Source organism: Syngnathus scovelli, chromosome 19, assembly GCF_024217435.2.
Source record: "Syngnathus scovelli strain Florida chromosome 19, RoL_Ssco_1.2, whole genome shotgun sequence".
Classification (NCBI taxonomy): Eukaryota; Metazoa; Chordata; class Actinopteri; order Syngnathiformes; family Syngnathidae; genus Syngnathus; species Syngnathus scovelli.
In genome coordinates this window covers 7,473,663-7,496,905 of record NC_090865.1, presented here as the reverse complement: position 1 = coordinate 7,496,905, position 23,243 = coordinate 7,473,663, and the positions used below count along the sequence as shown (strand labels likewise).

At 49.2% G+C, this 23,243-nt stretch overlaps 4 protein-coding genes across 5 annotated transcripts; 2 read left to right on the top strand and 2 right to left on the bottom strand.

Moving 5' to 3' along the window:
* Positions 1 to 4,090: 4,090 nt before the first annotated feature.
* On the bottom strand, positions 4,091 to 9,465 carry LOC125987428 (zinc finger protein 260). 2 transcript variants are annotated; one of them, XM_049751821.2, is made up of 3 exons: positions 8,803 to 9,465; positions 8,125 to 8,402; positions 4,091 to 7,844 (listed from the first exon to the last, which is right to left on the bottom strand). In XM_049751821.2, the coding sequence occupies exons 1-3, from the start codon at positions 9,023 to 9,025 to the stop codon at positions 6,825 to 6,827; spliced, it is 1,521 nt and encodes a 506-aa protein (XP_049607778.1). In that variant the 5' UTR covers positions 9,026 to 9,465; the 3' UTR covers positions 4,091 to 6,824. The 2 variants fall into 2 exon arrangements, with proteins under 2 accessions (XP_049607778.1, XP_049607777.1); XM_049751820.2 differs by having other exon boundaries at positions 4,091 to 7,847; positions 8,803 to 9,462.
* A 124-nt stretch (positions 9,466 to 9,589) lies between these two features.
* cibar1 (CBY1 interacting BAR domain containing 1) lies at positions 9,590 to 23,153 on the bottom strand. The gene is made up of 10 exons (XM_049751861.1): positions 23,029 to 23,153; positions 12,048 to 12,081; positions 11,344 to 11,578; positions 11,201 to 11,269; positions 11,035 to 11,136; positions 10,810 to 10,815; positions 10,619 to 10,723; positions 10,440 to 10,553; positions 9,922 to 10,035; positions 9,590 to 9,855 (listed from the first exon to the last, which is right to left on the bottom strand). The coding sequence occupies exons 1-10, from the start codon at positions 23,048 to 23,050 to the stop codon at positions 9,766 to 9,768; spliced, it is 891 nt and encodes a 296-aa protein (XP_049607818.1). The 5' UTR covers positions 23,051 to 23,153; the 3' UTR covers positions 9,590 to 9,765.
* LOC137839712 (major histocompatibility complex class I-related gene protein-like) lies at positions 13,323 to 16,617 on the top strand. The gene is made up of 6 exons (XM_068649017.1): positions 13,323 to 13,520; positions 13,943 to 14,227; positions 14,457 to 14,747; positions 14,870 to 15,154; positions 15,483 to 15,605; positions 15,684 to 16,617. Exons 1-6 carry the CDS (start codon positions 13,460 to 13,462, stop codon positions 15,758 to 15,760), a joined length of 1,122 nt encoding a protein of 373 aa, XP_068505118.1. The 5' UTR covers positions 13,323 to 13,459; the 3' UTR covers positions 15,761 to 16,617.
* On the top strand, positions 17,040 to 22,900 carry LOC125987398 (zinc fingers and homeoboxes protein 1). The gene is made up of 6 exons (XM_049751763.2): positions 17,040 to 17,863; positions 18,048 to 18,647; positions 18,705 to 18,831; positions 19,407 to 20,561; positions 20,634 to 20,759; positions 20,948 to 22,900. Exons 1-6 carry the CDS (start codon positions 17,634 to 17,636, stop codon positions 21,236 to 21,238), a joined length of 2,529 nt encoding a protein of 842 aa, XP_049607720.1. The 5' UTR covers positions 17,040 to 17,633; the 3' UTR covers positions 21,239 to 22,900.
* Positions 23,154 to 23,243: the final 90 nt, after the last annotated feature.

Here is a 23,243-nt window from a genome sequence, read left to right as displayed (position 1 = left end):
AAAACTTTTTTTGAATATCCATGCTTTACTACCTACTAAAGGCCAAAACCTTTTATGCAATGACCTTTACAGGTTGTTTATATTATTCCACACAAACACTACATCCATCTGCTCCTGGTTCGGCCCCCCGGTCAAAATTTAGAACCCAATTCGGCCCGCAAGTCAAAAGGTTTGCCCACCCCTGGTTTAGCCTGTTGTTCCTCATTCATGTCTGTTCTTGGTGTTGGATTTTGTCAAATATATTTCCCCCCAAATGCGACTTATACTCCGGAGCGACTTAAATATATTTTTTTTTCACGATACTGTGCATTTTATGGTTAATGTAACCTATATTCTGGAGCAACTTTTAGTCCGAAAAATACGGTACACATTTAAGCCAACGTTTTATCTTACACAAGCTAGCAAAAGTTTGAGGTGGTCCGATCCAGCGGCATCACCGACGGCAGGTTGTTCAGAACGATCTATTCTAGATCTATTCTGTTCCATCTGTCGTGACAAAAGCACATTTCTGCCTGTTTGATTGATTTCAGCAAGTACATAACACACTATTTGCAGCTTTGTTTCACAATATGTTTACATGACTTGTCGAAACAGGTTTGCTAGTCACACAGGGTTTCAATGGCAGGGGGGGGTCTCAAATATTATTATATGACTGCACGGCCGCAAAAAAAATGGTCAAACAGTCGTCTGGGAGTTAGAGTCCACTTGACGGGCATTGCGCAAAAGCAATGTCATTGAGCCACAATAACAAAATGACGTTGCTCCAGCAACGTGGCGCACTGGGTAGCACGTCCGCCTCACAGTTAGGAGGGTGAGGGTTCGATTCCACCTCCGGCCCTCCCTGTGCGTAGTTTGCATGTTCTCCCCGAGCCCGCGTGGGTTTTCTCCGGGCACTCCGGTTTCCTCCCACATCCCAAAAACATGCTTGGTAGGCCGATTGATCACTCCAAATTGTCCCTAGGTGTGAGTGTGAGTGCGAATGGTTGTTTGTCTCTGTGTGCCTTGCGATTGGCTGGCAACCGGTTCAGGGTGTCCCCCGCCTACTGCCCGATGACGGCTGGGATAGGCTCCAGCACGCCCGCGACCGCCGTGGGGACTAAGCGGTTCAGAAAATGGATGGATGGACGTTGCTCCAGCAAACCTTGGCAATTTTCTCAATCTCATACATTCGAAGCATTTCATTCATTCGTTGCAGGTACATAATAACATATCATCACGCAGTCAGTACAAATCACACCTGAGTCGCCATTGCAACTCAGCCCTATTGGTTTGTATCGGAGCGCACTTTTCCTAGTCGTATTTTCCTCAAATGCAGCGTTAGTCTTGCTTCCGCTGTGACGCGGTGCGGCTAGGCTACGCTATTGATGAATCGGATCGCTTAGTCCGGTTTCAATCAGCAAATGAGAGCAGAAGATAGTTTTTTGAAAACACAACGGCACTGAGTTTATTTCTTTTTGGAGACGCCCACGGTGCGGCCGCGCTGGCCGGTGGTCTTGGTGTGCTGACCGCGTATGCGCAAACTGCAAAGGATGCGCGAGCCAGTTACGGGGCGTGTCGGCGAGGTTCAAAGTTGCCACGGGCTAGCGAGTGTGTGTGTGCGTGCTTTTTTTTTTTTTTTTTTTTTTAAGTGACACAAGACTAAGATTCCGATGGATTGAAAGATTTGGAGTGACACGGATGGTTTGATAAAATTGTTGTTTATATTAGTTATTTCATACATAGTTTATATATTGTTATATGGGCCTGTAGAAAAATTTGAACTGCAACGCGTCGCTGACATAGGACTTGTTTACATAAAGGAGCACGAAGTCGATTGATGGCTTTAATGATTTGGAGTGACACAGATGGTTTGATAAAGGTGTTATTTATGTTATAGTTATTTGAATAACTGTTAATGTTACATCAGGCCCGTTCTCGGCTTCTCGTTTGTGTTTATGTCGCGTTAGCATACCGTATCGTTGGCCTGTTGTTGCTGGTTCATGTCTGTTTTTGGTTTTGGATTTTGTCAAATAAATTTCCCCCAAAATGTGACTTCAACTCCGGAGCGACTTACATATGTTTTTTTCCTCTATATTGTGCATTTTATGGCTGATGCGACTTGTATTCGGCGCGACTTTTAAAAGTTAAAGTCCCAATGATCGTCACACACACATCTGGGTGTGGTGAAATTTGTCCTCTGCATTTAATCCATCCCCGTGTGATTTTGATCCATCCCCTGGGGGAGAGGGGAGCAGTGAGCAGCAACGGTGCCGCGCTCTGGAATCATTTGGTGATCTAACCCCCCAATTCCAACCCTTTTAGTCCGAAAAATACGGTATATTAATGATCTACCTGATGTGTGCCCTGATAGCAATGTTCAAATGTATGCCGACAATGCGGTCATCACTGTCCACAGCAAGACTGCTAAACAGGTCTCTGACAATCTAACTAGTGCACTTGAAAGGGTACATGACTGGCTCAACAGTGCCTGCCTCATGCTCAATGTACCGTATTTTCCACACTATTAGGCGCACTTAAAAACTTAAATTTTACTCAAAAAACCACAGTGCGCATTATAATGCAGAGAGCCTTATATATGGATCAATTGATGAATTTGTTGATCCATACTGGTTGTACACAGTGCTCTGCCAAAATATTTCAGTACGTTTTAGTACGACTAGTAAATTACAAGGCCGCATCGCTTCCCAGCATTTCGGAAAACGTGGTCATGGGGCGTCACTGAATAGTTTTTGTACCCACGAGGCTATTTCATTTAAAAATAGGCTGTTCCTTTAATGTTTTCGAATACGTTTACGGATCAATATCCAACGGAATCATAAATAAGCAGCATCAATGTGTTAAATCAGTCTTTAGTCGTTTCCGACTTTTATGGGAGAGAGTTTGAGAAACGTGATTGTTTACAGGGGACTGCCAGACACTTTGCTGAGGCTAATAGTGAGTCTGCGAGCTGAGGCTCATGGGATTTTGCGGGTGGCTAATGCTATAATGATAGCTGCTATACGCAACGAGTCTATTTCATCTCAAAGTAGGCTGCTCCGTTGCTGTTTCGAGTAAATTTACAGATCGATACAGAAGGGAAACATAGGTAAGCAGTACTGATGTGTTTGATCGAACTTTAGTCAGTTCCGATCATTTTATAGGAGATAGTTTGAGAAGCGCGATTGTTTACAGGGGGCTGCCACAACACTTTGCTGAGGCTCATGGGAGTCTGCGAGCTGAGGCTCATGGGAGTTAGCAGGTGGCTAATGCTATAATGATAGCTGCTATACGCTCGAGGCTATTTCATTTCAATATAAGCTGCTCCGTTAATGTTTCGAGTAAATTTACGGATCGATATGGAAGGGAAACATAGGTAAGCAGTACCAATATGTTAGATCGAACTTTAGTCAGTTCCGATCATTTTATAGGAGATAGTTTGAGAAACGCGATTGTTTACAGAGGGCTCATTGGTTATTGGCTAATTACTAGCCAATAACCAGAGCCCTCTACGGCAACTACGGCCCGCGGGCCACATCCGGCCCACGGGGCCGTTTAATCCGGCCCGCCAAACCTGAACAAATCGTATTATTAAAAATTGTTTGGGTCATTTTTCAATTACTATGTTTCCCCAATAGATGGGGAACCGTCCGCTCGCTCATTTACTCCCGGAAGCCGTGTCAGAAAGCTCGGTGCGCACTCACGAGTCCGTGTACGTACTAAGTAGTACGGACCCGGCGCACTCCGCGCTCTATTTCCATCAGTGCCAAATTTCGAGTGTGGGCTGTGACGTCAGCATACTCGTAATTCGCGCACTGAGCGTTCAGATAAGGTTTTACGCTAATGCCACCCACAAACCTTCCCCTGGAATCCTTCCATTAAAATGAGTGGCCCGAGGAAAATAAAGGTGGACACTGTTGTGCCGAGTGTTTAAAAAAAGAGTGGACCATTTGGCTCGACCTACGTGTGTGAGCAGACGCTCAGCCACATGAACGTCAACAAACCCCGTCACAGATCTAGGTTAATGGACGGACACCTCGGCTCTATCCTAAGAATTACCACAACACATTTTACTCCAGACCATGATGCACTTGCAAATAAAGGAGACCAACAATACTATTGATTTCTTTATTACTTTATTTAAATGTATTCTTTCACTGATTCTTCAAGATGATGTATTTGGTCAGAATGTTTGCCGTTTGATGTGATTTCGCCTCATTAGATAAACATATTTCATAAATCTGACCTGCAGGTGCTGAAGTGATGAAAACTATTATTCATAATAACAGTTTCATATTTAATGAGAATCACTGATAGTAGTTTTTTGGTGAAATATTTTTTTAATGCTCTTAATAAATGGATTTGTTTTCAAAAAAGCTTTTTTTGAATATCCATGCTTTACTATCTATTAAAAGTAACAACCTTTTTTGCAATGACCTTTACTTGTCATTTCTATTACTTCACAAAAATACTACATCCATCTGCTCCTGGTTTGGCCCCCCGGTCAAAATTTAGAACCCAATTCGGCCCGCATGTCAAAAAGTTTGCCCACCCCTGGGCTAGCGGATGCATACCGCAACCCTAGTCAACCTCAGTTTGTCGCAGTATAGCTTCTATTTTATGCGCCTTTTAATCCGGTGCGTCCTGTATATGAAATAATTTCTAAAATAAAAAAATTCAATGAGGGTGCGCTTTATAATCCAGTGCACCTTTTGGTGCGAAAAATACGGTAAAGAAAACCGTGTTCATGTTGTTCAGCAAAAGACCAACGACCATTGAGAGGTCTGGTGTTTTCTCTAAGGGAGTAGAATTGGAGCGTGTGCTACACTTCAAGTATCTCAGCTTGATCTTGGACTCCAATCTAACCTTTAAGAGACAGATCAAAAAAGTAACACTATTCAGTTCAATTTACGAAACTTCAAACACATTTGACCCTATCTAACAACAGAAGCAGCAAAACCATATCTGTATGATCTTCTCGCACATGGAATATTGTTTTACAAATTGGTCTTTTGCAAACGCGACAATCATCAGATCGATTGAACAGGTTTTTAAAAGGGCTATCACAATACTAGACAAAAAACCCAACTCTTATCACCTCTGTAACATTCTGGAAAAGTATCATCTCAGTTTTGAAAACTTTAGGAACTTCAAAAACACATGTGTTGGAAATGATATACTTTTTATCATTGGATTCTATGTATCTACTTTTGTGTGCAAGACTCTCCGCAGTATGTGACCATCTAGCCTTGTGAAAATGATTTGGGGGCATATGGCCGGTTAATGACTGGAGTCATTAGCCGCGCTATACAATAAGCCCCACAGTTAGCTAGACATGTTCAGATCATGAGATTGTCATGGGATGGCTGAAGCAGACAGAGGTCTCATTTAAGTTGAAGTCATGAGTACGACACCGGGATGTATTCCCAGGGCCACTAAAGACTACGTTTTTGTTAAGCTAATAGTCATGAGACGTCCATACTGCTCCGTCCATGAGAGTATCCCCTTTGTTCTGTGGTAATGAGATATAACTATGGAATGTATTTCCTGCCTGTGAACCTACCCGATCATGTACACTTGCCCAATTGTTTCTTTCTCAATAAAAAGCTCGGCTAAACTCAGAGCAGAGTGCGAATCTCAGCCACACTTGCTGTGTCTGGGGTGCGCCCTTCTGCGCAGGAGAAAACGCTAAGCCAAGAAAGACCTACCGTCTCCGAGATTGATTTCAGATAAATGTTGTCAACCCAACAACATGCTTAATATATAAGTGTTTAAATGGCCTGGCTCCTTCTCCTCTTATGGAATTCATCCATAAAAAAAAGACTGCACAGAGACAGTACCAGGTCAACACCCAGGGGTGATTGTGAAATTGAATATAGAAGAACTACTTTTGGTAAGAGCGTACTCTCCATATATGGCTGTCAATACTGGAATCTACTCCCTGTCTCAATTAGAGAGATCCCCTCTTTTGATGCTTTTAAAAGGCGACTAAAACAGTAGCTAAAAAGCTCACAAACTTGTCATCACTTTTAGTAAATAGTCTGCTGGGACGGTTAGAATAGTTTTTCCACAGTGTGGATATAACCTTTTATACTATGTTTTTATGTTGTTTTTATCTCCCTATAATGTACTAGTCAATCTATCTGTACGTCTGCTCTGTCAGGCTGAGTTAATGTAATGTCTAAAGTCTATTTGTCTGTCTGTCTGTCCTGTCTATGTTCTATGTCACAGGGACAACGGATGAAATTTAGCTCCGGCTAATTCCGACTGGTTTTACACTGGGATGTTAGTATATACGTCTACATCTTTAGTGTTCATCAAACTGGTACTGTCCTGTCTAAATAAATAAAAATGCATTTTAAATATTTTGAAGACATGTCTAAATTGGAAAATAAAACAATAAATACAAAGTTAGTGGCAAACATTTGCACAGTTCAACAGCAACAATAAAATGACATTTTGTTTAGTCATGTAAAAGTGTACCACCAATGTAACATTTGGACATCTAACATTCTTTACAAACTATTTGCTCGGTATTTAGCAGATTTGGTTATTGTGTGTGCATCCTTATGCATCAGCACTTCTACTTGTAATTTTAATGCCCACCATATTTTCTCTTTTGTAGTAGATTTATGGTGACAAACACTCATCAGAGGCTGCTTGTGCCGGTGGAATTTCCAGAGGTCTGCTTACTTTAATACAAAAAAGACCCGATGCTGCCGCGTGCCAGCTATAATTGTCCATACATATTTTCCCAGAAAAATGACTGAGCCAAAGTTGGCCACCAAATAAACTCAACTCTTTAGAGTGGAGTCACAAAGTTAAAGAAGCAAGCGGTCCCCCCCGAGTCAGAGCTGCAGCAAGCAATGGCGCGCGTCAGTGGCGGCGTGCACCTTCATGTGCGCCTCCAGCGAGCGTTTCTCCTGGTAGCGTTTGTTGCACATGCGGCAGGCATGCGGCTTCTCGCCCGAGTGCGTCAGCATGTGCCTCTTGAGGTCCACTTTCTGCACAAATCTCCTGCCGCAGACGTGGCATTCAAAGACCTTGTCCTTCCGATGGAAGCGCTCGTGCGTCTCCAGCGAGATCTTCTGGCGGAAGCGCTTCCCGCACAGGCTGCAGACAAAGGCCTTCTCACCTGTGTGGATCTTGGCATGCGCAGCCAGGTTCCCCGCCTGCCGGAAGGTCTTGCCGCACACCCGGCAGGCGTACGGCCTCTCGTCATTGTGAATCCTCTTGTGCACGAGCAGGTGCTGGCTCATAATGAATTTCTTGCCGCACTCATCGCAGCCGTGGACGCGCGGCCTGCCGCCTGTGTGCCGTTTCAGGTGCCGCTTCAGCACTGCCTTGTCTGTGAAGGTCTTCCCGCAAAACTCACAGATGAAAGGCCTGTCGCCCACGTGCGCCCTGGCATGACGATCCAGAGCGCTCTTACGGGTAAAGTTCTTGCCGCACTGGCCGCACGACAAAGCCGGCAGCGCGCTCTTGGGGACCCTTCGGTCCCGGAAGGGGCGGAGGCGTTCGGATCCGCAGCCAGGAACACGGTCCTCCGTGTGCTCTTTGGGGATTTCCTGAATTTGCTCAGCGCCACCGCTTTGACTCAGACCAGGGTCTGGCAATCCTCCATTGGACCCCTCGGCTTTCCGGAGGGTGCGGACGCACTCTGGCCCGCGCTCATCAGCGTACTCTTGAACAAACTCTTCAAACCGGTGTCGAACCCCATCTTGAATCTGTTCATGTAGGTGGCCCCCCAACCTGCAGTCGCCCTCCTGGTGAGAGCGGTCTCCTGGTTTAAGGGCTTTGATGTCGTCTATGCGGTCCTGGCGCAGTCCTGTCAGGGCCGTGGCAACGTGCTTATCTGTGCTGAGGGTCTTCTGGGGGGCAGAGGTGGGAGAAAGTCACGCATGCACGAATAACCAGCAAGTTGAAAGCAGCCAGCTTAAAAAAAAAAAATCATGTATCAAGTGGAAGGAATGGCTACGTAACACTTTTGACAATCACAGCCGTTTACGTTCTGATGATCAGCAACAACAAGCGATGATGCTAAAATATTTGCAGGGGCAGCATCGTAGCCATAGTTTCCTACCACAGGCCATCATTGAGTGTCAACCCAAATGAATTGCAATTGACTTTGTCATTGTTGAGTCCCACCTGTGTTTGAGGGTTGTCTTCCGTGCGGGAGGAGGGCTTTCCCCCTGTTGCGAGTTCCGACTTTCCCTTCGTCCCGAGTTTCGGCTGTCCCCTCGCCGCGGGTTCCACTTCCTGGGTGTCTCGGTCCATTCGCTTCACCAGAAGGCTGCTTGTGCCGTAAGACACTCGGCAGAGGTGCAACTCGCCGTTGCCGTCTCCTGGGCCGTCATTGTCTCCTGGACCGTCGTAGGTGGGGGACCCAGAAGGGAGGTCATGTGACAGTGTGGAGGGCTCAGAATCTGTTAGGAACGGCACCCGCGATTAGCATCGCCACCATCAACCCCCCTAGCAACGAATTCCCAATGGACGACCGACGCACACCATTCTACCGGTGGAATGGCTGATGTTGCATTTGCAACTTTTGAGTTCTGGGAGGCCATGTCAACGTAACTCTTTAGGGTTTTCGCCCCCATGAGTGGTGGACATTTTTAATGTGAAACTTGTAAGCCGATCGGAAAGAACATGGGTCCATTCTGAGACAAAAAATCAAGTTCGATCGTTTTCCTAAGACTCAGGCAGTGCTCAAGGTTTTAGTTTGGTTTGTCTCTTTCCCGGGGCTAAAGAGGAGCTTGACATATTCTCAGGATAAATTATAGATATCATTTAGAAGCTCCAATACAATGCACCAAAGACGCTGACCTGCTGCGGCTCCCGCTGCTCGATACTCGCTGAAGATTCGCTCGACGGCGGCGGAGACGGCCACCATGACCATTCGCCTGAGCTGACGCTCATCTCGGCTGGGCCGCTCCCGCAACAGCCGTACAACGCGCTCGGCCGCAGCCGAAAATTGCCGCTCGACAGCCGCCCTCAGGCTCTTGTCCCGGGCGCCCGGTGGCCCGCCCCGTTTCTTCTTCGCCGCCATTTGCGTGACGTAGCGCGGGCTGAACGTAAATACACCGACTTCCGGTTGTCTTGGTCACGTGACGACACACCTATCACTGATGTTAACTTTCTCGGCTCTCGGCAAAACAACTTTGCTTCATGAAATTTATCTGTTTTCCCTACAAACTTGCCTCCCATGTCAACGTCTCAAGGAGCGATTAGGCAATAAAGATTAAAGCTGCCTTTGTGCTCGCAGCACTGAGGTCAATTTGTTGTAATTCTTTCTTTTCTTGAACCAGGACAGCTCACCCAGAATTCAAATAGCTCTTCTCTAATAACCCTGGGCAAGACATGCATCATAAAATTGCTTAAGACAATTAAGACGCAACAAGGACTATCGAATGTCATCAAAGGTTGCGCAAAAGATGCTCTACTTACAAAAGCCCAAATAATATACACACACACACATGTGCAATTCCAATCTCAGAGGCCTTGATTAACTGACCCCCCCCCCCCCCCCCCCACACACACACACACACACACACACACACAGCCCCAGACCCACCCCCACCCACACACACACACAAACACACACACACAGCTGTTCGAGTCTTTTTTTTTTTTTAATGTTTCCTAGCGGGACAATCCATCTGGTAGTGCATTTCGTTCCATGACAGATTCAAATGGAAACAAGAAAAGTTGTCAGAGAAGCGCTCTCACTCAAACAGCAATAATGTTTCATAATTGGCACGGATGCGCAGATGTCAACGTGCGCTAGCGTCATCGCGTTTCCTCATCGGAGTCATCCTCCTCTTCAGATTCGTCCTCGTCCTCCTCGTCCTCAGCCTGCCGGCCGGACACTCTCTGTTGCTTCGCCGACCAATCCAATTAAAACCACATTGCAGCACAGAGGAGCAAAGTGGGCTTATGTACTACCTGGAAGGTGGCCGCCGACGTCAGGAAGGAGGAGGCGGTCCCGTCCAGAGAGTTGGCGCGCACCACATCCAAGCGCTCCGAGTAGTCGGGCGGGTGTAGCGAGCTCCTAAACACCTGACCCCACGCACGCGGGCACGCATGCACATACAGTCAGTGACAGAAATGACTACAAACGCTCATTTGCAGAGAAACTGGGTGCAAACACTCAGCTCAAACAATTGTTGAAATTGGCTAAAGGTCTCCATTCAAAATTCCAAATGTCTCAAAGAACAGCCTGAAAGAAAGCAAGGTTTTAATGCTTCAGATTGGGTGGAGACTCGCGGATAACGGCTCGTGCTGTCGGTCAGGAATGTCGAAATGAAAAACGTGGCCGACTTAGCAATGGAGAAAAAGCGTCGCCAGGGTTGATTGACACTGTTAACGGCTGCCACGCCAAAGAAGCACCCCTTCCTCTGCCAAGACATCTCTGTACCATCTGCCGGCGTAAGGAAGCTACGCGAGCATGAAGGCCAACGTACCTCCAAGTCGTCGTCCTCGTCTATGCCACTGATGCTCTGATAGGCCAGTGTGTAGAGCTCCAAGGCTTTGGCGTGGAAGCACATCTCCACGGCGGCAAAGTCGCACAGGATTCTCTGGCGGGTAGAAAAGGAGTCATGCTAGCCAGGACGGCGGCAGCTCCGACCCGGCTGCCTCCCACCTTGATGTCTCGAATCTTCTGCTTCTCAAAGTCATCGATGGTCTCCTCCAGCTGCCGCGTGGTGCGCGCCGCATCCATGGTGGCTCGCTGCAATTCACTCTCCGCCTGACGCACAGCGGGAGAGGCAGCTTCATCATTGACATCCTCCTCCCCCCGTACGCCGCCGGACCAACACGTGGCGGGGAACCCACCTGAGACTGGACGCGGAGGAGTCAAGGAAAGAGGAAGCAACAATCGCCCCAACGTTACGAGATGTTGCGAGGCAAACCGGGAAATGCGAGGGAGCTACGGCCACACGGGCACCCGAGTCAAATGAACAAATACACGCTGGCGTTCTTTGGGGAAATGGATTGGATCCAGATCTGAGTTAGGAGCTGGCTGCCTGAACACATCAAAGAGGTCAAGCTAAAGGATACGATGACTTGTCGGTCGGACGGGTTCCGTTGGCGAGTGCGCTCCAGTTGCAGCATCTGTTTGGACTCCCGAGTCCTGGCGTTCTGGACCGCCTTCACGTCCTCCTGAAAAGCCGCTGTCATCCCCATAGCCCTTGGTCACGCTAACACTAACGCTATGCTAGCTCACCCGTTTCCGCCGCACGACTGCGCCGTAACCTTTCAGCGGCTCGATCACTTTGGCCTCCAGCCGCTCTACCTGAAAAAACGCAGGTATGCCACATCGTATTTGTCTGTGATCCATCCATCCCCCCCCCACACACACACACACACCTGGGCTTGCCGATAGTCTTGAATCTTGGCCAGGTGTTCGGCAAACCGCTTCATGCCTTTCTTGAGACTAGGGGTCTCAGTGTCAGCGTAGTCGGCCACCTCTCGCACCAGGACGTCAGCCTTGTCGCGCAGCCTGGCGGCTTTGCGGCCATAGGCGGCAAACATTTGACACATCTCATCAAAGTGCTTCTCCACGTTGCTGATGTTCTCCTGGATCCTCTTGGTCTGGTTGTCCCTGAACAAACATCAACGTGTCCCACCATTGTCACCTAATGTTGCCATACGTGAGCCAACACAAGGAAAGGAGCCCATCTCATCATATGACTTGCGACAAGTCATCTCTCTTTACGCTGTAGCTACAGAATAATTAAATGGTCGTCCGGGAGATGGACAAGAGGTACGCTCGTCTTGCTTATTGTTGTCTATACACCTACAACGCAAATAGCAACTATAGTCTGTCCCAAAATGCTCGAGTCAGCCAATTCAAATTGTGGACTTAGCTCCTAAAATGTCTGCTAAAATTCTCTTTGGGTTCGCAATCATTCATCCATCAATTGGGATCGATACAATTGGACGTTTATACTTATTTGCTAACGTTCAAATGAAGCCAAAGACAAAACACGTTAGCGACACGCGGCTAACTAGCTTGGCTAAATAGCCTTGTCGTTCAAACACAAGCCAAGCTAACGATGAACAAATGTTACCTCGCTCGTGCATCCGGAGTTCGACTCATCTCTGCTTTGGGGGGGAATAAGAAAAACTGTTAATCAAACGTCACAAGACGAGGCGCTAGCTCACATGGAAGCTAGGAGACGTTGCCATGGATGCTGGCGCGTTCAGGTGTTGTGCTGAAGAAGACAGAAAAAAAGCCAGTCGATGTCCAGGACTCACCGTTCTCAAAATGGGAGGGGGGCACAAATATTCACGGCTTGACATTTTTTATAGCGTTCCTGTTACAATTTTTATCCCACCACCTTTCACTTTGCTTGGGACAAAAGGAGCCTTCAGAACTGAAATTTCTTCAATTATTCATTCAAATCAATTCACTCAAATCATTCTCGTTATGAAAGATTTGATCACAAAACGTGTGTGGCTTTTTCTTAAATGAACACGTTTGACATTGCTATAGTGTCAGCTTTTAATTATATTGTGCTGTCATTTTAAAGCAAATTAATAAATGCAACAATATTAATTTGCTTTGAAAATACCTGAGTAATAAAATGGATGGATGAATGATGATCACAGTTAAGAATAAAGTCTCCTTTGTAATATATACTCCTTGTAGCTTGTAACGGTACGCAAAAGGAGGAGTTTCTTTGCATCGAGCTCACGTAATTATATCGTTGCTTTTTGGTGAAGTCAGTGAGTGTTCCGTCTGTACGACTGGTCTTTGAATGCATCCCGCTTCAATGGCAGAACGCGGATGAATTTAAAGACATCAAATGAGAATAATCCTTTATAAAAATTAAAATTGACTGACGCAAACGTGAATTCTTCATGTTTTTTATTGAAAACAACATAGTGCTGACGCCGTACGGCATCGGTTTTTCGCTTTCCAAACAAGGCGTGCGCGCTCCCGCGGCAGGGGGAACAAAATCTCACGGGGGAACCAAATCGAGCACAACACCTGTTACAACGGAAAAGTGGCACTTCTAAGTCTTAAAGCGAGCGCGCGTGAGAGCTCCAGCCACAAACGACGGACGGACGGACAGTCAGACAGACAGCGCAAGTGTGGAGTTAAGTGCAACTTGAGTGAGACTGTGACGATAGAATAAATGGCTGCTGAGCTGAAAGTGGAGCTGAAAATGCAATGCAATGTGTAAAAGGCCACAAAACAAAAAGCAAACCGTGTTTGTTCTATTTACGAGCAACATAAACGCACCGTGAGAGAGAGCACGCGAAAGAGAGAGAGAGAGAGAGAGAGAGAGAGAGAGAGAGAGAGAGAGCACGCGAGAGAAAGAGGGGGGGGAGAGAGAGAGAGAGAGAGCGCAAGAGCGAGCGCAAGAGCGAGCGAGCGCGCGCACGAAAGCGAGCCTGTTCAGACAGACAGACAGAAGACAGGGTGTTTGATCCAAGTTGGCGTTTGACTTTCTTAACACTTTGGTCAAATGTGAAGATGTTCATCCCCGTCTTCATCTCGTATTTGGTTTATGGCTGGCCAATCGTCGCAAACGCAGGTAAGTTTTTCTTTTAAAAAAACAACAACAACAATATTTGACCGCCGACTCAACTCAAAGCGAAAGTAAGTAAGCGCAAAGTCCAAAGTGCGCTGATATCGTCGTGTGTGTGTGTGTGTGTGTGTGTGTGTGTGTGTGTGTGTGTGTGTGTGTGTGTGTGTGTGTGTGTGTGTGTGTGTGTGTGTGTGTGTATAACAGTATGGGAAGAGATATTTGAAAAAGAAACAAAAATAACACCTGGGTGTTTGTGAAGTTCATGCGCGTGCGTGTTAGAGACAAGACAGGTTATATGAGTGCGTATGCGTGTTCGTGCGCCCAGGAATGTTCCCGTGTTGCAGGACAGGTTTGATGGACAGTGCCCATGTGAAAGGCAGCACGTCACAATTGTGGTTACATGCCCCGCCTCCCTCCTCCTCCCCCAGAAACTCACACTCTGACGTACCTCTACACGGGGCTGTCGGAGGGCGCGTCACTGCCGTCCGGCAGTGATGGCTCGCGCTACTTCACGGCCATGGGCGTGCTGGACAGTCACGTGATCGACTACTACGACAGCAGCACCATGAAGAAGGTCCCCAAGCAGCCTTGGATGGCCGAGAAGTTGGACTCCGCCTACTGGGAGCAGGGCACCCAGTCCAGGAAGAGCAAACAGCAGTGGTTCAAGGTCAACGTGGACATCTTGCTTAATCGCATGGGACACAATCGCTCAGGTAGGACTTCAGCCACTCGCAGCTTTTCATTGGCCCGCAGTCAAGGTGTGGGTGGAGTCCTCAAGAGACATAACCCTAACCCAACTTGATGCAAACAAGCAGCTCATTTAAAATGACCTGATAAGCATCCTCACGGTTTGGACAAAGGATACCTTCAAAACAGGCCGGATCAGGCTTATAAAGATGGTACTTGGACACCCCTGTGCTTTTTTTTTTTTACCATCCACAGATGTGCATGTCCTCCAGTGGTTACACGGTTGCCAGGGTAACCTGCATCCCAACGGCACATTAACTTTCGGTGGCGGCGTGGACACATACAGCTACGATGGCCTGGACTTCCTGTCCTTTGACTACGAGCTTGCCAAGTGGGTGGCCACGGCTCCCATGGCGGTGGAGACCAAAAGGAAGTGGGACGACGTGCGTCTCCTCAAGGTCTACACACGCGCCTACCTGGACAAGGAGTGCATCGGCTGGATGGATCGCTTCCTGCAGTACCAGCGCAACCAAACGGAGGCCGCGCGTATGTACACGGGCCGGCAAGCCCGCCCACCTGCTCTATTTCAGGCTCTGGTGGTGGTTGCGCTTGCGTAGAGGGGCTAAAGGATGGAAAGTTGCTGACGAGGCCCGTGCACGCGCGCGCAGCGCCGCCCTCCCTTGAACTCTTTGCCAGGCCGACGCGTGCAGCCAGTACGTTGCTGCTGACCTGCCTGGCCAGTGGCTTCCCGCGCAAGGACATCATCCTGGAGATCCGGCGTAACGGCCGCAAGCTCACCCGAGAGGACGGCTTGGCGTCGCTGGGCGTGCGACCCAACGGAGACGGCAGCTTTCAGAGGCGAGACAGCGTGGAAGTCCTTCAGAGCGACACCGCCAAATTCACCTGCGTCCTCCGACATCCGGCGTCTGGACTTCATGACGAAAAGCTTTGGGGTGAGGCGGCGACTCCAAATTCTGGCATAACCATACAGAGAGTTGATGAACGGGCACTTGTTGAACCTGATTTGTGTCAGCATGTTTGGCTAGCAAATGGGTTTATTCCGTCAGCTGCTAACTGGCCCAATAGATTGCCGAGACCAGCGCGGCTCTCGGCCACGACGTCTTCCGCTTTCCGAGGCGGTGTGGCATTTCTTGTACAGGATTTTGGGTGAAATGTTTGGGCTCTGTCGCTAGCAGCAGTTAGCCGTGAGACGAGCAGACATCTTGGCATCCTCGAGCAGCACCGAACTTTTTTGCTGACTTTGTGATTTCTGTGGTCCAGATGGCAAGATTTTGGGTGAACCTCTGGCTGATGTGAAAATCGCCATCTGCGTCGGGTTGGTGATTCTGCTCGTCATCTTGGTCGCCATCATGGGATGGGTCTTGTACAGGAAGTTCAGAGGCGGTGGGTTGCCACGGAAAGGCCCGCTTACCCAATCGTCGGTTTCTTAATCACGGATGTCTCAATCGTCTCGGTCCGCAGGTGCTGCCCACAAGGTTTCTCCCGTGGAAGAGGATTGTCAGCGCAAAATGAGCGAACGCCTTCAACCTCTTTTATGACACCACGATCTTCTCATGCGCTGATGCAGGGCTGGCAATAGCACAATGGCTGAGATGCTTTTCCTTTCAAATGGTTGAATCTTACGCTGCTGGTTTTTACCTGATTTTATGGCTCAAGAAAAGTTGGGACAAATGACAAGCTTCAGTTGTGTGTCTGTGAAAAAGAGAATTGCACACCTGAACATATTGGTAGGGATTTCCTTGCATCTTGGTCTAATCCCACCTTTTAGACTTGACTTTCCAAATCGCGGCAAGGCAAGGACGCTTGATTTCCTATAGCATATTTCATATCCAAGGTAGCTCAATGTGCTTTGCAAAACGGGGTCTAAAAGCAAAAGAACGTTTGGACGCAAAGAATGGAATTCACATGACTAAAACACAGGAGCACGATTGTTCATCAAAAAGTTGCATTTATACAGTAGCTGAAGAAATAATCGAAAAAGTTCAATTTAATATCAATGAACTCGTATTTAAAATACACCATAGTGAAGCAGCAGCAACAACAAAATAATTTAAACCACAAAAAAAGTGAGGCCACTGGTGATTTTGGAACAGGAATTCAGTTGTTTGTTTCACGTACATGCACTAGAGGAAGCCCGCGCATCACGGATGCTACTTGAACTTCACCAAAATCTGCTCAAGTTTTCTACCGCATGGACGTAATGACTCAGCCAAGGACAAGTTTACGTGTTACAAAAAAGTTGACACTTTTATTTTAGTCGAATAAGTCTATACTTAGTCTACAACCTTATTGTGTTCAACCAAAAAACAATTTAAATGACAACATTGTGGCTGATGCTAAAAAAAACATGAGTCAAAAAAACGAAACCTAAATAAAAATGTGCTACCGACATTAATACTAGTAACTCGGAGTATTTTTTGCATTCTGCCTTATTTTTGCGCACAAACATTTTAGTCCTCATTATTTAGGTACCTTATTACTCCATTAATGGATCAAAATTTTAACAACTGACTTGCGCGTGACGTACTCGCACGCACCCCGCTCGATTAAGTCATAGTCAGCATCAGTCAGGCCGATCACAGTTCCGTCTCGATGCTCGCCTTCAAAACAAAGGTTAACAAATGATGGTACTGATCTTTCCTAGTGAACGTTTTTGAAGAAAAAAAAAAAAAAGCACGTTTGATACATTTTACCAGATCTACCAACATACTCACGCATAAAAACAGGCCTTACAATTGAGGAAAGCCGATCGTCAGTTTTCAGATTGTACTCGGCATCGGCCAAAGCGGACGTGAGCCTCTGTCGTTGCTGCCATTCAAAATGTACGCGATCACATTGGCTTCACCACCCAAAGCGTCTTTTTGCCACTAACCGTTGCCGTTGCCAAATCAACCCAAAACAAGTGAGTCGGGACCGCAGCCGCAAGGCGGCTCACTCGCTGTTCCGCCTGGTTCGCTTTGATGGACTACATGTCGTTGGTGAGCGGAAGAGTGAGACAGCGAGACTGACGCCCAAGCGGAGACGCACACTTGGCTAACCGCGAGCTAACTAGCCGAGGCTACTAGCTTATCAGCTGCTGACGCAAACGCGCACGGGCGCGCGCACACACACGCACAAACACACAGCAAGTGCAAACTTTAACGCAGCTCGCTAAACCCAATTTGCTTGAGACTGGCACGAACGACCAGAAGTTGGGTTCGTTTCGGCTCGACTTGTTGGGATGGTTTCCACTCACCTTCCGGTGTACCCGAATGAAGTCGGTCCATGAAGCTTATTGGTTTGATTGAATTTGGGAAGTCAAACAAAATCCGGTGATGGAACCCTGATCAGAACCCCTGAGCCCTGCATTGGATGTGATGATGCCACAGCAAGGCGCTCACAAGTGAAGCAGCTCTTGGGCAAGAAGTTGTCATGGCGAGCCGTAGGAAATCCAGCACGCCATGTATGCTGCCGCCGCACTCAGACGGGGACGATGCGGACCGGTGCGTGAACGACAGCGTCTCGGAGCCGTCGTCGGGAGGCTATGACTGCAAAGACTACAAAACGCTCCAATTGTTTGCTGAGCACGTTGACTCCGAGCACCCCGACTTGGTCGCTGACACGTCGTACATCTGCGTAGAGTGCCACTATCACGCCAGGAGGTAGGCTCTGCCCACGCATGGCTCGAGTATGCAAAAGCATGTAAAGTCAATTGCGGAGGAGAACAAGAGTGTCAAACGTGCAGCCCGTGGGCCAGAAGAGCCCCATCTGTGGGTCCGCTCTGGCTCATGGGGACACTATAATCGGAAGGTTGTGTTGTCTCTCTCTCTCTCTCTGCCACCGCAGCTACAACGCACTCGCAACTCACTATGCGCACCATCACCCAGGCCAGGACCAGTTCACAGACACGGCAGCCACGCACGGCGACGAACCGGCCTCGGGGCCTCACTCGCCGGAGAGGGAGGAAGACGTGTGGCGTGACGACGACGTCGGCCCTCATGACGGGTGGGATGAAGACGCCCGTCGTAAAGGGATTGCCCTCAGCAAGACACCCATCATGAGGAGCCGAGCTGAGCCCAAGAAGTTTACCGCCTCGCACAAAATGGCCACCGAACACATCATCAAGGTGGAGAGCGACGATGAGATGGACAAGTACAACTATTCGCCCACTCTGTCGCCCGGCCCCATGGCCCCCGTGACCGCTGCGCCCTCGCTGCTTCCTGTATTTGCACCACTGCAAATCCAGGCGGGGCCACCGCCACAGAATTTGGTGGTCAACGGCCCCAGCGTGCTCCACGTCAATGGCGGCACCCTGCCCGCTGGGACCCTGGCTCAGGTCCTAACCGCGTTGCAAAATCAGAGGCAGCTCCTTATTCCCATCAGCAGTATCCCGTCCTACAACGTGGCCATGGACAACAATGTCCTCCTGCTGGGCACCTACAACAGGTAGGTCGGGGCCGGGCGGCATCCTTCCAATGTTTTGACTTGCTGACCCGCGCACAGGTTTCCCTACCCGTCGTCGTCAGAGATTGCGGCGCTGGCATCGCAGACCAAGTTTGGCGAGGAGAACGTCAAAGTATGGTTCTCCGCCCAGAGGCTGAAACATGGCGTCAGCTGGACCCCGGAAGAGGTCTGTAGTGTGCTCACCGTCAACCGTCCAGATCCACCAATGACCATTGTATTGCGCTCGCCGAGAGAGGCGGTGCAGTCGCGTTCACAAAGTTAATTGGTTCCAAACTTGAAATGAACGCAGCAAAACCTGGAGAGAGCCACATTCATCGTAGCTCCAAGACGTTCTTTTTTGTTGCTGTAGACAACAGACACGCAAGAAAGGCACACACATTTTTTTGCTTCATAAGTTAAATGTAAGTAGTATTAAGAAAAAAAAAGCAAAGCAAATAAGCTTAAAAGCATGTCTTGAAAGATTCCATGTAAAAAGCCCATGACATGCATGTAAAGTTTTTCAAATTTGCAACACACTCGCGTTGTCCCAAATTTATGTGCAAAAAGCAGAGCCACGCCCGTACCGAGATTATTTGGAGAGCCAGGCGAGATTTGAAGCGCATCAAGTCCAATGTACTGACGGTCGTTCATTTGATCCTGTCTTTCCATGACAAAGAGTTGACCTCTTTATTTGGAGATGGAAGCGCAGCCAGAGCTTTGACGCAAGTGGTGCAGCTCAATGAGACATGCTTGTCGTGGCAGGTGGAGGAAGCGCGCCGGAACAAGTCCAACGGCACCGTCCAGACGCTCCATCAAAGCCTCCCACAAACCATCACGGTCATCCCCGCCAACATGGCCGCCAACATCTTCCAGACGTGTCAGATCGTGGGCCAGCCGGGCCTGGTCCTGGCACAGGTGGGCAGCGGCGATGGTGCCAAACTCCCTGCAGCGGCCCCGCTTACGCTCACCGTTGCTCCCGCCACCCAACCCAAAAGTGCAGAAGCCACCGCTGCCGAGCCCCCTGCGGAAAAGGCATCCGCCATTTTAGACTCTGCCTTCAAACCCAAAAAGTCCAAAGAGCAGCTAGCAGAACTGAAGGCCAGCTACGGACGGCGGCGCTTCGCTACCGACGCAGAGATTTCCCGCCTGATGCGGGTCACTGGGCTGTCCAAGCGCGCCATCAAGAAGTGGTTCAGCGACACGCGATACAACCAGAGGAACTCCAGGGACCTGCGCCACGACAGCGTGGCGGGCTGGGTCGGCGCCTACACTGACAAAGGCGCCGACAAAGGTGCTGACAAAGGCTCCGACAAAGGCGCTGACGCCGACAAAGGCGCCGACGCCGACAAAGGCGCCGCCGCCATCGTCATAGACTCCAGCGACGACACGGGCGACTACCCGCCAACAGCTGACCAGGGCTCGCCCCGCGCCTCCAGGGACCGCCGCACCAAACTACGCCACGCCTTCCCGGACTTCACACCACAGAAGTTTAAGGAAAAGACGTCAGGTCAGCTCCTTATCCTGGAGTCCAGCTTCCACAAATGTGACACGCCGTCCGACGACGAGCTCACGCGCTTGCGGGCACAGACCAAACTGACACGTCGCGAGGTGGATGCCTGGTTCAGCGACAGGCGCAAGGGGGGCAAGGGGGAAGCCGGAGAAACCGGAAAAGAAGCTGGTGAAGCCAAAGAAACTATGCCCCCCGCTGGCCGGAGAGTTCTGAAGAAAACTCCGGCGCAGCTGGACATTCTGAAGAAAGCTTTTGTGCGCTCGCGTTGGCCCACAGCACAAGAGTATGACAAGATGGCGCAGGACTGTGGCCTGCCTCGTAACTACGTGGTCAACTGGTTCGGGGACACACGCTACGCTGCCAAGAACAGCAACCTCAAGTGGTTTGACCACTACCACGCCGGCAAGGTCGGGAAACAACCAGCGCCAGATCGAGCCAGCGAGCAAATGCCAGAGCTACCTACCGTTTGTGTTCCGCAGGTGGACGAGGCCTCGCCGGATGGAACCGCAAGGACGCCGAGGAAGTCCAGGAAGCGTTTCCGAGGTTGGTCCAGGAGGACGCGACGGCCATACGCTGGAAAACAGGACGCACAGATGCCCGGCAAGGTGCGTAAGGGCAGCAAAGTTTTGCCCGTGTCTCCGAGTAGTGTTGAGCCATCTCCAATGGGCCTTTGGCCAAAATTCCAAGTCCAAAATTGACGGACAACACGACGGTCACGACCGAGCTGACGCCAAGTTAAGGCAAATATTTGCCAAGCAAGTAACTTGTGCCCATTGTGTATTTGTCCTCGCAGGGCAAAAGCAGCAAGGCCTTCCTAAGAGCCTACTTCCTCCAGCGGCCAGTTGTGAGCGAGGAGCACCTGGACGATTTGGCGGCCAAGTCGGACATGAGCGAGCAACAAATCCGCCAGTGGTTCTCTGAGGTTGGACGTCGGGCGGCGGAGGGGAAGGACCCCTTCGACGATCGCCAACAGCAAGGGCAGGAAGCCCGAGAGCGAGCGGCCGGTGAAGGTGACCACCGGCGGCGGGAAGACGTGATCCAGGAAGAGTCTCCTGGCGCAAACCAATCCGAGTGTCAAACGTGAGCGCAGGCTCGCTCGGTGCGGGGGGACACTTGGCGGCAGCCACCTTACGTCCGTCCGAGCTTCTTCTCCAGCTTTTTTCAAGGCCGGATCCAGCCAAGTGCTCAAGTCGGAAAGGTTGCTTTGGTGTCAGGGTTTTTGTAAACAGTAAATATTTGGCCTGGTTCTTTGCCAAAACAAAACATTCACTCCCTTTGCAAGCACTCTTGGATGGTTTCGCACCATCCAAGTTACTATCACCATCGGGTGACAGAACATTTGACGGCAAGACAAGATGAGGACACCGACAATTGCCAGAGTAGACGCCAACGTGGGAAAGCACTTGCTTGTCCTTGTTGGGCTTTTTTGTGCTTGCCTTCATCTGCTCAAATTTGCAATGGGTTCTCTTTTTACCTGCGAGGCCACATTCCTGCGTCAGGAATTGTCGGAACGGTAGCGGCATGACCATCTCACAGGACTGTCAAGAGAAAAATACAAATATCACGACGAGGGTAATACAGATGGCTGGCTGTCAAATGCAACAAAAAGCACTTGACACAAGTCTGACGCCAGATTGTCGTCATCTTTTTCTGCACGCTGAAGCTATGATCAGCACAATATTCGACTCGTTGGCTTGGGCCGCTCCCCGGGTTGTTTTCAAAAATAATTGAAAAGCTACTCAGTTGTCTCCCCTGCCTCTTGTTTGAACCCATTTCTGATTTCACTCGACAGACAGCGCGCAGCTAAGCAACTTAGGAACAAATCCACTTTCCCAGTGGTGAAAACGTATCGGAGAAGAACAGGTGTGCAAATAGCTACAGGTTTCAAGGCGCCTGTGAGCGCTAACGCTAAGCCAGTGTGTAAGGATGACGAGCGTATACGTGTCAACATGTTGTTTGATGTATAGCGTCGGCATTAACCTGCATTAACTCAGCAAGCGGCTGCCGATTTTCAAAGCGCTGTTTGAGCCTGTCACTTCCCACTAAGCATTTGTCTTTTGCTGACGTTCCCCGAGTGCCGAGCCAATTCCCGGAGGAGCCCGGGCCCCGTCAGAGTCAACCAGGATGACGTGACGCATCCGATGCCGACACATAGGCATCGGTGACCGGCCCTCACGTGACAGGACGTCGTCTCAGAGATGGCGTGGTGGACCTCCGGCGGGCTCCCGAGGCCAAACGGAGAAAAGGAAGCGAGATGCTTTTTTTTTTTTTTTTTTCAGCGACGACAATTTCAAACGCTGACGGATGAAAGCGGGCTGCGTGCCAGCTAGGCGCTGCCGTCTTGACAGGAAGCGTGATCAACATCCCAGAGACGCCGAGCGAGACTCCCCAGTGACAAATCAAGTCTGCGCCATCAAAGCACACTCGTGACAAACTCGTCAACTTGTCTGCCGGCAACAAAATTACCTTCAACTGGTACCGCCTTTAATGGTTTTGTATTTGCGTCTCCTTTTTGTTCCCTGACTCGCTCAAAGTTATTTAGATGCTAACATGCTAGCAGCTGCGCACGTGCGTGATCAATGCACAAGTTCAAAATCAATCAAAGCGGTACTGATGCACGCTCCCAGCGAGTCAAGACTGCGGGACCCGACTGACGGGGATTTTTGCAGATTGGGCAAGGAAAACAAAATGACTAGAACTGATGATGAATGTAACAAACACCAGAAATAAAACAACTTGTACTTTTCGACCTTTGATAAGAACAGAGTGAACGACAAGCAGATCATCTGACTTTAGTATTTGCAGAACTTGACAAGAATGAGGAATTTCCAAACACGCTAATGCTGAAACTCATCCAAACTCACTGAAACTCACCTGGTTGACGCTTCACCACCATCTCCACTTGCTTCCCAGGATCAAAATCATGCTCGAGGACAAGGACTCGCCGGCAGGTACTAGGGGCCACGCGCCAATGTGTGCTGAGACTGCATCACAGCTCTCTAGTGGACAAACGTCACAAGCACATCATTCTGCTTCTTGAGATCAACATTTTGTCTGCAAATTTCCAGCCGATTTGGATATTTGTTAAA

What these genes read in the sequence shown, in the direction of transcription:
- LOC137839712 (XM_068649017.1), top strand. Translation starts at nt 13,460, where the DNA reads ATGTTCATCCCCGTCTTCATCTCGTATTTGGTTTATGGCTGGCCAATC. An exon ending in TCATGACGAAAAGCTTTGGG is followed by an intron (nt 15,155 to 15,482) that starts GTGAGGCGGCGA and finishes TCTGTGGTCCAG; the next exon opens with ATGGCAAGATTTTGGGTGAA. An exon ending in GTACAGGAAGTTCAGAGGCG is followed by an intron (nt 15,606 to 15,683) that starts GTGGGTTGCCAC and finishes CTCGGTCCGCAG; the next exon opens with GTGCTGCCCACAAGGTTTCT.
- LOC125987428 (XM_049751820.2), bottom strand. Translation starts at nt 9,025, where the DNA reads ATGGCGGCGAAGAAGAAACGGGGCGGGCCACCGGGCGCCCGGGACAAG. An exon ending in AGCAGCGGGAGCCGCAGCAG is followed by an intron (nt 8,403 to 8,802) that starts GTCAGCGTCTTT and finishes CGTTCCTAACAG; the next exon opens with ATTCTGAGCCCTCCACACTG. An exon ending in AAGACAACCCTCAAACACAG is followed by an intron (nt 7,848 to 8,124) that starts GTGGGACTCAAC and finishes TCTGCCCCCCAG; the next exon opens with AAGACCCTCAGCACAGATAA.
- cibar1 (XM_049751861.1), bottom strand. Translation starts at nt 23,050, where the DNA reads ATGGTGGTGAAGCGTCAACCAG. An exon ending in CAGTCGTGCGGCGGAAACGG is followed by an intron (nt 11,137 to 11,200) that starts GTGAGCTAGCAT and finishes GCGGCTTTTCAG; the next exon opens with GAGGACGTGAAGGCGGTCCA. An exon ending in AGAAGATTCGAGACATCAAG is followed by an intron (nt 10,554 to 10,618) that starts GTGGGAGGCAGC and finishes TCTACCCGCCAG; the next exon opens with AGAATCCTGTGCGACTTTGC.
- LOC125987398 (XM_049751763.2), top strand. Translation starts at nt 17,634, where the DNA reads ATGGCGAGCCGTAGGAAATCCAGCACGCCATGTATGCTGCCGCCGCAC. An exon ending in CTGCTGGGCACCTACAACAG is followed by an intron (nt 18,648 to 18,704) that starts GTAGGTCGGGGC and finishes ACCCGCGCACAG; the next exon opens with GTTTCCCTACCCGTCGTCGT. An exon ending in ACGCACAGATGCCCGGCAAG is followed by an intron (nt 20,760 to 20,947) that starts GTGCGTAAGGGC and finishes TTGTCCTCGCAG; the next exon opens with GGCAAAAGCAGCAAGGCCTT.